This window comes from Paramacrobiotus metropolitanus, unplaced genomic scaffold, assembly GCF_019649055.1.
Source record: "Paramacrobiotus metropolitanus isolate TYO unplaced genomic scaffold, Prichtersi_v1.0 Parri_scaffold0000066, whole genome shotgun sequence".
NCBI lineage: Eukaryota > Metazoa > Tardigrada > Eutardigrada > Parachela > Macrobiotidae > Paramacrobiotus > Paramacrobiotus metropolitanus.
In genome coordinates this window covers 384004-398930 of record NW_026570286.1, presented here as the reverse complement: position 1 = coordinate 398930, position 14927 = coordinate 384004, and the positions used below count along the sequence as shown (strand labels likewise).

Here is a 14927-nt window from a genome sequence, read left to right as displayed (position 1 = left end):
TTAAAATTGTAATCAATACGATTCAAACGCAAATTAGTACGTAAATTAAAATTGCCTGTGCGTTTTCTGGAACAAAGTTATATTCGCCCTGCGAAGTGCGAATACTATACGTGCCACGACAATTTTAGTCTTCTGCATCAACTGCAATAGAAGATCGGAATGCACTGCGAAGGCGTCACGACGCCCACCGACCCCACCGGAAACCGCACCGCTGACAAGTCTGTCGTCAAATCGTCTCGGTGACAGTCACACGGCCGAAGCAGTCAAAGACTGCTCTCGCCACTAGTATACAGTATTCTGTTTCAGGCCTTCGATTCCAGTTGATTAGATAGTAGATAAGTTAGCACTTAACACCAGTGACGACGAATTCAGGGAACACTGGCAAAACTAAGACCAAACTTTTATGGCGAATATGAGTTTTATAGCATTGAATTCGGGAATAAAAATCGTGTCTCCCAGAAACCAAAATGTTTTGAATGTCACTGTACGAAGCTGAGACCGACTCCGTCTCACACGAGCCACACCCTGACGACCTAACAACAACAGAACGTCGAAATAAATGTTTCGCGTTGTCGTGCACCAAACGTCTCATTTATGCAGTCTAATGTAGTTAAAATTAGCATCACACTTCTTTTGCCATTTTTACTCAGTCTCAGATACTGAAGAATTCACCATATGTAGACACGCTGCCGTACAGAACCATTCCGTGGCAGCTGTATATCGGGTAAAGTTAAAATGGTAGACAAAAATAGAGAATACTTGTCAACAACAACAAAATCAAGATTTAAAGAGAACACAGATTGTTTGCCAAATGACTAGAATAACAATGCGCGTTGAAGCGAAACACGCGTTCCAACGAGCAGCTGGCCGCTAAAAACAGATCAGCATCAGGTTCATCGAGCAGACGCTTCCGATTGGACCAATTAGCCAAATTAGCCTAAAAGGACTGACACCATCATGTCCATCCATCACGCTGATTGGCTGTTGCAATCCCCTTTTATCTCGTATATGGCAGTGCGCAAGCCGATTAGTATGTAATCGGGTTGTTAATGTGTTAATTGATCGGAATGCGTGACACACACACACCGTCTCAATGACCGTCTTCATTACCAACCCATGGATAATTTTTAGGACATTCCCGGCACGTTTTGAAGGGACGGATCTCCTTGTTTTTCTCGAACCACGGCGTGCACTGGTTGGGCTTTGTGCAGGGCGGGGTCTTGGGCGTATCGGTGCACTGCCAGGGTTTGAAGGTTTTGGCATTGAAGCGAGTGACCGGCGTCTTCATCCACTGTATCGCTTGACTCATCGTGACGAAGTACACATCACGGTATTTGGCCTGGTCCGTCTTATCCAATACCGTATCCAGAAACCCGCGAAACGCTCGCTGGTTCATCTCTTTGGCGAACCAGCCAGCACTGACAAAAATGTTGAACGGTGCGCGGTTGGTGGTGTAATGTCGTTCAAAATTGGACATCAAGAGTTCGTACACTTCCTGGTAATTCTCCGCGTCAGTGCACTGGTCCACCATATTACACCGTGATCCCGACAGATCGTTCCACATAACGATGGGCATCTCCCAGATGCCGGGGAAAGAGTTGTTCGGGCAGGGATCGATCATGCAGTCGTTGTTGATGCGGCAGTCTAATGTAAAAGGGAAGAAGGGTGGTTCACTTTCAAAGACCGGCATCGAGGAGTCATAGAGGAATTCGTTGTTGTACAGCATCATGAACTGATTATCGCCGCCGATGGACAAGTAGGGAGCGCGCATCCCGACAATGTCCGTCATGGGGATGTTGGCGAATTTGCTGAGGATCTTCCGCTGACCCTGCGTTTCGGCTTCCCATGATTCCAGTGAACGGTTGTTTTTAAATTCCAGCCTAAACAGAACAGATAATTGTCATATTTTGTATAACAATGTGGTGTATTTATATATGTAAGTATATCATAGCCAAGCAAACGCTTTTGCATTGAGAGGAGCAGATTAAACATTCTCTTAAATTATTTAATTACGTTTTTGAAAGAAGCGTGCACTGGCTACGCATGTTTTTTAATTTTCCAAAGTATTGAACTTGTATGTCACCGTTGACAATCAAATACTTCATATTACTTGCGAAAATTAGGAATGTTAGGCACTTGAAAAATAAATGCAGTAAGCCTGACGTTGTTAATTATTATTGCTCGTAGTTATATGAATACTAACTACGTGACAAGGGTCCTCGACACTTTGCCGTTGTACTCAATGTTCTCCCGTTCTACACATCCAATCTGCACGCTCTAAAGTTCTACAGAATCCTCTCAGTGTCGAGAGTAATCCTGCATCTTCAAATTTCTGAAAAGCCCAATTCCCACAGTCCAGTGGTCACTCAAAAGCTTGTCATACAGGCCATTAGCTTAGCACATGGGCTGTTTGTAAATCCCCAGATTGTTACTATGTGTTATTATATCGAATTGTCATTGAAATTAGCGAACTGCGAAATAGCAAAAATAACAGGTTCTGCTCACGCCTGTTTATTTTGTTCATGCCTCCTTATTGTAATAAACATCGTGCCATTATTTAATACATATGCAGTTAACCTTTTTACATGCTCGAAATCCTAAGACAGTATTCATCCGTGCTGGGCTTGTATTGTATAATACTTAACTGGAATATACGGATTTTGATTAGGAAGTCTGCCGATGTGAATACTGTTTGCTAAGTGATATTCAAAATAGGTTTTTCATACTTCTACGCTCCGAAATTATGATTGACAAAATTCAGATTACCATATTAAAAATAACCTTACGCGATGTCAAGGCACCCGCTGTTTAACGCGAAAGTTAACGTACTACCCAAGCACATACGATACTGTTTGATTTTTGTCTAGGCAGTTCCGTTATGTAATCTATATTTCAGGGAGCGACGACATAATTAATTAATATAAAGCAGATCAACCCGGGGGTACACATAAAACTTCCGAATAACTGGAAAACAATTAATTCCGTTTAATCGTTCGAGTCGGGGGGCAACTGTTGAGAATTCTCGTCCTCTGGCGCAGTGTGCACCAGTTGAACGGTCATTGCCAGATTCCGTTAGCTTATTCTTGCCAATTACATCAACGGCGTCTGCGGTAAAGCTGGCGCTTGAAAACTTTGTCACAATATGATGATTATATGCTTATTAAAAGCCGTAAAATAGTTCTAATTAAGCTCATAATTATGTCCATTAATACCAGTACGAAACCATTTATGGGTAGTAACCTTCTTTTACGATGATTTTGATGCACTAAAAACATTGGACAGGTAATAAAAGCTGATCCACATAAAATGATCACGAGTTGAACTTTATATTTATAGCTAACCACCAGAGATTATTTCGGCTACAATGCAGAGCTAATTGCGCATGAAAAAGACTTGTGCGAACATAAAACCAAAACCTAAGGAAGGAACTGACGGGTTTTCGCTCTCTCTTTTTGTAATCGAAAGGTGCGCTGTACAAAATCCATATTATTATTGTTTTTGTATACTTTATATCCAAGAACATTGGCTGTAGAGAAGCGATTTCACGAGCTGCGAGTAAACGTATTCGTATACAGAAGTCAAAAAAAGAAAACGAAATTGGTTATTAGTTGTTACTGAATTCACAAAAGGGAAAGTTATAATCTCGCTTGTACTGCCTAAATATATACGCGACTCAGTAATTACGTATTTATTTGAAGTTAACTGCAGTATAACGGTATGTTTTCTACGACGTTTCAGATTACTCGAAGGAGGAGCGAAACGGTACTCAAATTAAACTGCATTTTATCTAACTTTTGATCAAACTGGTACTTACGAAATTCCCAAAACAGCAATCTCGTGACCTTTGGTTAGCTAGATTCTGGACATTGGAGTAATCCGTCCATTCGTGTGAGACAAAGTATGTCGCCCGAATGGGACAATTGTTGGGGTTCTTCCTTGCATCGGTGAACGTATTCTCGGACACACTCATCGCCCAGTCAGTAATGGCATTCTCAAAGGTCACCAGGATCATCTGCGGGATGTCGTCGGGATCCATGACATTGGGCGGATCGGCGGAACCGCACCGGCAGCCGGGTGCCTGGCAGTTGGACTTGGTACACAGTGGCGCCGGGCATATTTGCAGTTTGGGCTTCTTCGTAATACCTGTGCGTTGTGCTAGATCGGCAAAAAGAGAAAAAAGTTCCGGTATGCGGACAGCCTTAATTGCATGTAATGATCGATTAAGTTAAGAGTGCTTTTATTATACTAACTAGTTTGAGCAAAGATTTGAGTGAAACGTGTGTTGTTCAAGGGAAAGATGAAGAGTTCCGGTGTCGTGGAGACCTCGGTTGTATCAGGCGGCAGGTTGTCCTCACCTTCACGATACGCATAACCTGGACAAGAGGAGCACGTTTTATAACTACGAGTAGTAGCTGTTAACAAGTTAAGCGCATTTCAGAGGTCAAAAATTAATGCAAACACATACATCGCATGGTAACTTGAGCGATCAAATAATTCTCATCTTCGTCGTAACTGTTAAGCACGTGTTTTTAAAGTACAGTACTGTACGATTATGTCTCCAGCGCAGCATGTATAAATGAAATCTGTTTGCTGCACATAACAAAATCTAATGTAAATTATAGCTGGTGCATTGTAAATTTTAATAAATATAAAAGCTATTAGCTTAGAGAATGGTCAGAATTACTGAACGGTCATGACTAGATCGGAAATGAAATTATCACTCATAACTCCTGCAGAATATACCATGATATATACGCCTATATTGCTTACTTCGACCACAAATAGGCGCTAATTTGTGAAGCCTTCCTAGTGGTCAGTTGGAGGAAATAAAATGTTCCGAATTTAATATTTTAATAATGTTACAATGGTACTTACTGCTGGCTGTTTTCTTTTGAGTGACAGAAGAAAAGCGTTGTTAATCCTTTTCATGACAGGTAAAAATAAACAATAAAAATTTAGTTATTAAGAAAGAAAGTTTTGAAAGGTGATAATGTACTCGTATACGTAATGTATTTATCGCTAGCGCATATGTATCGTGCTTCCTTTTATAATCAAGTAGCATGGAAATGCGCTTACCGTTATACTGGGTACAATTGATATTTCGCGCCCAATCACAGTTTCTTAATCGCGTGGAAAACTGTAATCCATTGGGACATTCCTGCTGCACACCGAATCCGAAATTACAGATATAATATTTTGCACATTCCGTTTTGTCGGGAAAGTAGCCAAATCGAGATGGGCATTCGAAAGTTGCACCGGATGTTAGCTGCGTACCTGCTGAGAAATGTAAAGTTGCCGAAACATTTTTCTACTAAATTGCACAACGTTCACGCTGTACTTTGTTGTACACTAGAACTACAAGTTGAACTAATTTAAATTTGAAAGTGCAGTTATATAGGCAAAATTAAAAACACGTTCCGGTTCAATGGAGTTTGTGGACTATGCTGACTTACCAAATAATAACAGAACAAGTATGGTCCAAAATCCAAAAACACCGTCCATTTTGTCCGCGTTAGAACTAATTTTCCGCTCAGCGAATACAGTATACCAGATGACCAGGTTCAACCATGGCGCATCTACAATGCACGCCGGTCACTGAATAGTAAATAATGAAAAACCGTCATAGTTTAAAGGCAGTTTTTCTCTCCTTTGCTCGCCGGTGTTTTTACACCAGGTCCGTTATACACATTATGTTCTCATAAATATGCAATTAAAACTGATTAGTGTTTAGGTTATACATGTAAGCAGACCTGCGACAAATAATCAGTCCTATTGCAGTGATTCGTTGTACCGGCAAAGTCGTAGTACGATCAGCGAGAGTGCAACGAATTCGGTCAGGCGCACCCGTGCATTAATATAACAGCCTACGCGGGGCTTTTTTAAATAATAAATCGGCGACCACTAATGATGGTGCAGTTAAAAAGCAGACAAAATGATGGTTAAATGTATCATTTTTGGTAATTTTAGGGTATATAAGTGCGGCAGTGCACATTGCATTGTCACTGCTACATGGCGCCTCTGACCAATGTTAATTATTTCTATTACGGCTGTGCGATTGATTCATTCCACATTGTCCAGTCATATCCGGTGCCGGAATTGCCTGCGTTTTAATATGGATATACTCAGTTTTGGCTAAACGCTATGAGTATGGACCCTCTAGGAGATTCGTCATTTTTTAGTCGAGACCCTTTTGCAGACTAGTACTATCATACTGTCAATCAAAACTCTTAAGAGCCATCTGTGTTAAAATTTAAAATTCCCTAGAAAATTTTTGTGCACCGATACTGTTATACCGTATATGAACATTAATATTTTGCTTTCTGAATTCTGGGTAAATTTGCCTGATTACAATGTTTTGTGAATTCGAGTAAGCAAATGATTACGCTTTCGGTGCCTTTCACCCGATTAATTTGTTCAACTGTAATTTGTGGTTTGACATTTTCTGAGCAGCGCTTGACGACACAACTTGCCGGAGTTTAACAAACCAAATTAATCATCTGAAATCAGACTCTCGATTTCGGAAATAATTATCGTTACCTAACAGTCTTACACTGACAGTAATCACCTACCAGTAAATCTATGCTCCTAAAGCATTTATTTTGTTGAATGAACGCAGCAGCAACGATAAATAAAACATGAATTCTGTCAAAACTGACGTCGGTTATCAATAACCGCATGGTCCAGAACTTTTTAGGCCGGATGTTCGACATAATTTATATAAAAGCACGTACCCGCCCGACGCTCGAAGCACTTCTTGTCCTCTAAACTTTAACGATATAATCGATTCTAAACTTCCTTTATGGGTTCACAAATTAATTGTAACTATCAGGTTAAGACAGTAATTACCAATTACGGAATTCGGTCGACTGTACTTCTACCATATTCTATGTTTTCAGTGATCTAAAACTATAAAAACTTTTGCCGCCGCCTATAAAAATTTTTGCCGCCGCCGGAATATAATTTACAGACTCCTTTTTCCAGTGTACTGAATTGCCTTCACTGAAACTGAAACCACTCCCGCGCTCTGTATAGAACTCACTTGGCAGTTTTTGAGCGTCGCAGTGCTGAAATACTGCGTGGCGTATGATTATGTATCAAAATACTTCAGAAAAAAACAGGAATACACAACATATACATGTCTGCAAAACATTATGTAAAACGTGGAATTCACATATTTCAAATGGTACTTTGCGCAATAATTCAACTTTAAAAGATAAAATAGCTGATTAACGCTAACAATACATTTTTCCTGCAGCCAATTTTCTGAGGGCTTCCCGTAGAACATTCCGTGAATGAATACAACCGCTACTTACAATACAAGTATTCTAGCAAGTTCTCACAACACACGCACGAACATATGCAACATTCCTTTAATTTTTTCGGTAACACCTTTAAGTTTTGGACAAAGGATATAGCGCGCCAGCGCCAGTTGCGATATAATTACATGGCTATAGAAGCATAGAAAATCTGGTTTTCATCGATTGGCCTAAAAGTATCGGTTAAGAAAAACGTGTCAATAACAACAATTACGGTAAACTGGTAGGTGAGCATTAACCACTCATGCAACAGGTATCTATGACATGTAATACTCGTATATCAGCTGCAATAGGAAAGTGTCGTGTCGGCGACGAAAGCATATCGTATATCGGAAATTTACCTGGTCAGTGCATTAAGCTGTGGCGGAAAGTTTGAGCGATCCTTGTCATATCCGTGCCATTTTCGCAGGATCCTTGAATACTGAATTTTCTAATCGCATTCCATAATTCCATATAGATAATTCGTTCTTAAGCTTTCCAATATGAATAGCGCAGAAAAATTAAACTTGTAAGATTTTCTGTGAAATGACAAAAAAAAAGCGTAAAAATGTGGACGACACTTAAAACACCGGCAAAGGGCGCGTATATAACGCGCAATTCGCAAAATGCCGAGTATACTGATTATGGTGGCAAATTAATCCACAGAATACGGTTCATAATGGGCCCAAACAGGATTTTGACGACTGGAGGAGAAATGCATAAAACCGATCGATTACACAACCAAGATAGAAATCTGGCCAAATGACAATATTACTGCGCCATAAGGTATTGTTACCATTTAATTGCAAACACGCCGTTTTCACTCAGTCTGCCACAACAGAGAGAAATTACTGCACGAGTGTACAATACACTTACAGTAGCTGTTGTTAATTGAAGCGCAACAAAGATTCCACAGAGAGACACTGATAGCGGCAGAAATAGAGAGACTCACTGTCTTACTGACCTCAAACTCTCTTGTCGTCCGTCACAATGGTGTTTGACGTGAATTGTTCAGGCGGATAGTGCAGTTTCCGCACTGGCTATTTTGGCTGCTCTTTTTTAATAACACACTACAATCTGTCGTTACATATATGATATGTTGCACGGTGTTTATGGGAAAATGTAGTGGACGTGTATGTAATGGCGGCGTTCGTATCTCACAATTAGTCCCATTGTGATTGGCGATTAACTGATGCAGAATAGATTGGTATTGCGTAACCGGTTGTGCATGGTCACGCTGCAATGGTCAAGCATAAAACAGCGCACATATCGTTGACTTGTGGTCAGATAGTAATACATACATCATATACATATGGACGCTTGCCAGGAATGTGACGTGCATTTTGCGTAAGCCGCTAATTTGGATCGAATTCGGTAATAGCGAATGCACGGATTGCTTCTCCAGCACCGCTTGCATTTCTACATTGGGCACGTTAAGTAATTACAAGTTCCTTTCTTTCTCTTGCCATTACGCGGCGGTTTACGCCAAGTTCAGATTGTAATTTGGGCACCGTAATTCTGATAACAACGCTGCGGCTTGATCTGTATGACTTCGTCGCGCCACATTAGGATCGGAAAGAGAAACGCGAAACTGGAAGAACCGTAATTAGTAGCTCTTTCTGGTGAAATTATAAAGAAAGATTTCTGTTCTCACATCAGAGCTGGACAGCGGTCATTTAATTTCATCAGCAGATGTTTTGAACAGAAACCACTCGTATGCGTTGAGCAAGCGCTCCCAGTTCCCACGGTTGTCTGACCTGGGAAAATTCTGAACGTGTGGGTTTCTACAATGAGCAAAATCTAATTGCGCCAATATCTCACAGCCAGCATCCACTGAATGATCTGTCCGAGTGCCCGTACTAATTTTACCATGTCTCAAAAACTCAAACATAGGTACTTCGGTACCATCATGTACGACTTGCATGCGAAGGGACAGTTCTACGGTGGTGTTTATTTAAAAATTAACGGGATAAGTTCGCTGTGTATGTTTTACATGAATCTGCAGCTGCAGCGTTCGAAAATAATGGTGTATACTTAATTAATGCACGGAATAAGCTGGAATCTGAAAATAAAGCCACGCGGAAGCCTCGTGCCTGGAATCACTGTACCGAAACCCCACAGGAAAAACTCGAAAGTTTCTTCGGCCAATAAGCATATACACAAACACCAATCAAGGGATGAAATTGGTGGTATAGGTACAACCGTACAAGGGCGGGCTGCGGTATAGGTACACGGAAAAATGCTCCACTGTAGAACTAACGCTGTGTTCGGTAATACTAAACTAAGGTTACATTCGGCACCTTCATCACAGTACCGAATTTAACTACAAGTAACCTGTGCGTACAATATAAAAAAAACCGCCTAGCTACATATAACGAAATCTCGTTCAGTTTGTACTCTCCGTCCGCACTTTCTCATAGACGTTTGTTTTACAGACATGCAAGCATCAAAATTAAATATGTTTTGACATGAGTATAATGGACAGCGCCGCAAAAAACACAGTCAACAAGATATTTTGTCATCTTGTGATGCACACTGGAAACACTTGGAATAAAGACTCTGATGAAAATGTAATCAAATGTCGGTGAAAGATCGATATCTGATACATGAACTTTGCTACTAGCCGGACGTGAATCAGTTTAGCCATTTTTTACGATGCTATTACGTACTGTTTCGGCAAGGCTTTCGGCTACGGGTTGTTATGGATGCGAGTAGGTGCTCACGAGTAGCTGTTCCGGCCGTTAAAGTTAACGTACCCTTTTTCGTTTTATATTTTACGAAAAATTGAAAATTACTCCTGAGCTTACGCTGGGGCTTATAAAAATGTTGAACGATCCGTAAACTCTTAATATCGATTGTCACGCAGTCTCAGAACAGCACGCGCGAATGCTGCAGGACCACCTACCACAGTACGCCAAAATGCTATAAAGCAACGATGTAACCATACTTTTGAAATAAAGTACGGATTTTTTGAGTTTGCTGCAGTTAAGTGAGCAGTTGGTAGAAGCGCAATTTTAAATGCTAATGGGAAATGGTATGACAATTAAAGCGTGTGACAAAAGTACGTTATATACAGTCTTTGCTCTGACTCTGTACATGTGCTCTGGCAAAAGGTCATGTAGCGAACGATCATGAAAGCTGTTTCACGTTTTTAATATCGCATTTATATACATAAAAAGCTTGTGTAGTATACCAGCTACCGAGAACAAACGTGCATAGTGCATACTGCACTGCAGTACGTACGTGGCGTACGTAATACAGTTTTTTACTTAATTAATACAGTTTCATCCAGTCATGCATGCCGTATACAGGGTTGCCGGGGCTTAACGGACACGGTCCACTGCAGCGAACAACCTTGCACTGATCAGTCTTGACCGGATGGGTTTTTCAGAAACGGATACTGTGACGGACATGCATTGCATGTGGCTGTGGGAGAAAAAAACAACACCCAACGATCATCAAACGGTTGAATTAATTAAAGCAGTGCACCGCGACTGGTCAAGCGGAAACCGGGCGGTCCGGTCTGCTCACGTACCCATGTAACGGTCGCCCTTCACTTCGGGTGATGAGAGATGGCAGTAGTTAGGAATCTGGCAAGGCGGGTCGACTAGCTTACGGATATCCTGGGGATCATTGCACTGCCAGGGTCCGAACTGGGAGATTTGGCTTAAAGGGGTGGGGTTACGCATCCATTCCACCAACTGCCATTCGGTGACCACCCACACATCCGGCATGGCCACTGCCTCGTCCAGGAAGCGAAGGAAAGCTTTTTGGTGGGCTTCTGGATCGAACCATCTAATAAAGGTCATAAAAAAATGAGAAACCACACCAATGTACACTGCGTAAATGAAGCAAAGCGAATACTAATTTTGTTTGCGGGCCGCCTAAATTATCGTAAATTGCATATTTGACTTACAAGGTATGGAAGTACAAGCCAAAAGGAGCACGATTGGATTCATAATATCTCTTGAAGTTGGTCATAAAGAAGTCGTACATGCGGTCGGCATTGGTTTCACCTGGACAGTTGTCGATCATGGAGCACCAGAATCCACTGCAAATGTTAATACGGTAATAACATGCAAGCGTACCAGCTTACCATTAGTGCTTCGTACAAAATTTTAAAATCGAGATCTGCGATGAAATTATGAAAATCTGTCGCGTGAGTAGTCATGCAAATTGTCAAACACTTCTTCGGGATTGAGTATCTACTGTGCTTGCTGACCTTTTAGTTTGTAGCTGGTTCATGACAAGTTCCCAGACACCTGGATGGGAACGGGTGGGGCATTTCTGCTCCCAGCCGCTGCACTTGTGCGGAATGCGGAAGTCCAAAGTGTAAGGCCACAATGGCGGTGTTGATGCTGGAGCTACATATCGCAATAATTCATTTAATACTCGTACCGATTAAAAGTAAGTACTACTACTACTGCGTGCTCTTTGATTATGTAGCTTAAAATTATATTGCGTACCAACAATTGACGAATCGTACAAAAAGCCGCTGTCGGTCATCATGTCAAACTGTGCGTTCCATCCCGGTCGCAGAAAGGGCACACGCATGCCCTTTACTTCACTCATGGGAATATTGGCAAACTGGCTCAGTATACTGCGTTCGCCCTCGAATTCTGCGGTATATTCATCTTTGGATGCATTACTCCACCATTTTTCTGGTTGCCGATGGCTAGATAAACAAACGAAAGTGTGAAAAGGCTTCGCACGTTCTGAAGTAGCAAGTGCTGCTACAAAAAGCACACCTGATGCTGTGGGAAGCAATTTCGTGCCCGTTTTTCCACATGGTTTCCACGTACCTAAAGGTCGACATAAATTCCACCGTGTGGGATAAACGACGTAATTTACAAATCGTTTAAAATTTTTATTTCACTTACATGTAGTTTGAGTATTCATGCGACACGAAAAAAGTTCCACGAATTGGGCAGCCATTCTTATTCGTCCGATTGGCGGCAAATATTGTATTGTACAGGTCCCAGTTTTGTACATTCTGTGTGCATATTCGAGATCAGGTTATTATCGCAAAATTCGAAAACGGCAGCACTTACGATAGCGTCGTCAAATGTGAGAATGATCATCTGTGGAATGGTGGTTATGTCCTTTATCGGCGGAGTAGCGCCACCGGTGCTGCAGTAACAATCGGGTAGCTCACAGAACGTACGGTTGCATGTTGGCGCCAAATTGGGATCTTCCTTGAAATCGCACACCGACTCGTCACTGCCATCTCCACAGTCGTTGTTTCCATCACAAAACTGGGTTTTGTCTATGCACTGACCACCGGCACACGCCAGCTGACCCGGTGGGCAAATCGGCTCGATCGTGTTCAACCTGGGACGCGGACTGGTTGCTTCTGTAATTTGTTTATTGCCACGCTAATTTTTCCATTTTGCGAGTAAGGAATTACATTATTTTTTGATTTGTTGTTGCTACATAATTCTTACCATTGCCATCTTCACAGTTTTTCACTTGATCCTCAAAATTACAGATCTGCTGCCGGATATCGAACATAAGCCCACCTATAAAATAGATAACAGAAATTTTAAAGGTCACGGACAGCAATAAATATTTTCTGTACTCGTGTGCATTGGAAATTAAATGTCATTTCCGTTATAGTTAAACGTAAATGCAGTTGCATATACAGTAGTCATGTATAATATGTGGCTTCTCGTTTCCTAAGCCAAGAATTAGGACCGACAATGAAGGTCAGTCTTATATACGAATATCCAATCTCTTTTCACCGACATTTTGTGGAACGATATTTACGGACACAGCCATTCCGTGAGAATTTTTATTCCGGTATCACGAAAAGCGGACAAATTTACCTGCGCAAGCATATTCGAACACAGTTCCTCCCAGGCAGAAATAATACGTATAACAATTCCGGCGCCCGGAATCTGGATTTCTGTAATATTTCCCGTTTTCCACACAGTCTACATCCACAGCCTTGCGCTTTGTTAAAACATGACCTATAAAAACCGCTCCAGATAGATATAAGTAATGGCAGTCATCACTTTTAATCCCTTAGTTCAAATCACGGCACAAGACATGATTAATTATTAAGGACTTGTTTCTGTAAAAGACATGACTCCTACCTTTAACATGAGATAATAATATGAAAAAGGTTAGTAAAAAGGATGATAGACTTATACACCTATTACGAAGATCCATTTTAATCAACATCATCAATTGTAAAATATATTTCAGCAATACACGAACTACCACGCAAGCTGCAGTGACACCTTATATGAAGCAACCAGATAATCACTGACCCAGTTACATGCTCAAGTTTCTTAATTGTCTTCTGCGTAGGTGATGTCAGCATAATAGCGTATTTTTCTCAACATGTAGCTGTTGCCCTTTGTTTTGCGCTAACAGTAATTAGCCCATTGCAGTGTAGCGCTAATTTCATATTATTTTCATCACGTGATAACAGTTGCATATATAGGTACTCGGTACAGTGCATGTTGTCTTGCATATATGAGCTGCGTTGTCGCGCTGATCAACCTTCTACAGTTCCACATCAGATGAACCATAACCGACGCACCAAAGAACCGCTCTGACCAATTGCCATCAAGAGCGCGTGCAGAAATAGGGAAGAGTGCCGGATGCGGAAACAAACAGTCGCCTTAATTAATATTACAGTCGCACTTCGGTAAAGCCTGCGTATACCGTACTTACTGTGAGTGTAGCGGGACGACGATGTGCCGGCGGAGAACGAGTGACCACTGCAGCTGTGAACGTTCAACAGTTGCATCACTTCAGCCGGCGCTTTGTGTCGGAGGTCGCCGCATGGTGATGTGAACAGTTTCCCATGATTAAGATGTGTGACAAAGCGTGTGTCGTTTACCGGTACATGCGGTGTCCGAACATCCGCTAAGCCATCGTACGGACACATTAGCGAATGATGGAGACAATGAAGCCGATATAGTAATTAGAGCTCATTGTCGCCACTACGGTTTATTTGCATAATTATACGAACTCTACAAATGTGCAATGATCGGGAATGATTGTTGCGATGTAAAATGTTTGTACAGGCACGTACGTTGTCGACACATAGTACAAATAAAATATTAGTTATATTGTTAGCAGGCGCACGCACCACTGTATGGCTGCTAATATGAAAAAAATATGAACGGCTTCAAAGCGAAATCAGTTTTACGCAAAAGCATGTGTTCAAATTGGTGTAATTAAAATTTTATAGTCAAAACATTTACTCGATCGTACTCTTTACTTAAACATATATGTACATTCGGCAATTAGTTATTTAACTTGCGCAACAAAAGCTTTCACTTATAATGTTTCACGTAGTACGTAAAAGGTATTGTCAAATTATACCATAATGTTTTGGCAAATCCTATATTCGCTTTTTATGTTTTAAGCTCTTGCGTTATGATGATAGATATTCTACCAGAAGACAAAAATGTAACTTACGTCAGTGCAATATGTAAGCCGATGTGAAAGTGCATATATGCTACTTACATAAAGATGATGTATTCCTCAAGGCTAGGGAAGATATGGTGAATGACATCAGTTTGATTGTGTACACATTTACTGAAGATGATGACCTTGATTTGAAACAAACAAATTATGATAATGTCATTAGTCAACGTTTTTAGCCTGCTGTAGAGT

General features: G+C 41.1%; 2 protein-coding genes across 2 annotated transcripts; both read right to left on the bottom strand.

Moving 5' to 3' along the window:
* Nucleotides 1-595: 595 nt before the first annotated feature.
* Nucleotides 596-8218, bottom strand: LOC129594103 (chitin deacetylase 1-like). The gene is given in 7 exon segments (XM_055490673.1): nt 596-1880; nt 3815-3852; nt 3854-4155; nt 4251-4373; nt 5077-5274; nt 5454-5576; nt 7658-8218. Coding segments are annotated over 6 exon segments (1500 nt in total). The 5' UTR covers nt 5503-5576; nt 7658-8218; the 3' UTR covers nt 596-1090.
* Nucleotides 8219-10433: 2215 nt separating this feature from the next.
* On the bottom strand, nt 10434-13533 carry LOC129594099 (chitin deacetylase 1-like). Its single transcript, XM_055490668.1, has 11 exons — nt 13391-13533; nt 13121-13264; nt 12740-12814; nt 12347-12648; nt 12176-12288; nt 12044-12097; nt 11762-11970; nt 11518-11659; nt 11212-11346; nt 10831-11090; nt 10434-10721 (listed from the first exon to the last, which is right to left on the bottom strand). Exons 1-11 carry the CDS (start codon nt 13479-13481, stop codon nt 10660-10662), a joined length of 1587 nt encoding a protein of 528 aa, XP_055346643.1. The 5' UTR covers nt 13482-13533; the 3' UTR covers nt 10434-10659.
* Nucleotides 13534-14927: the final 1394 nt, after the last annotated feature.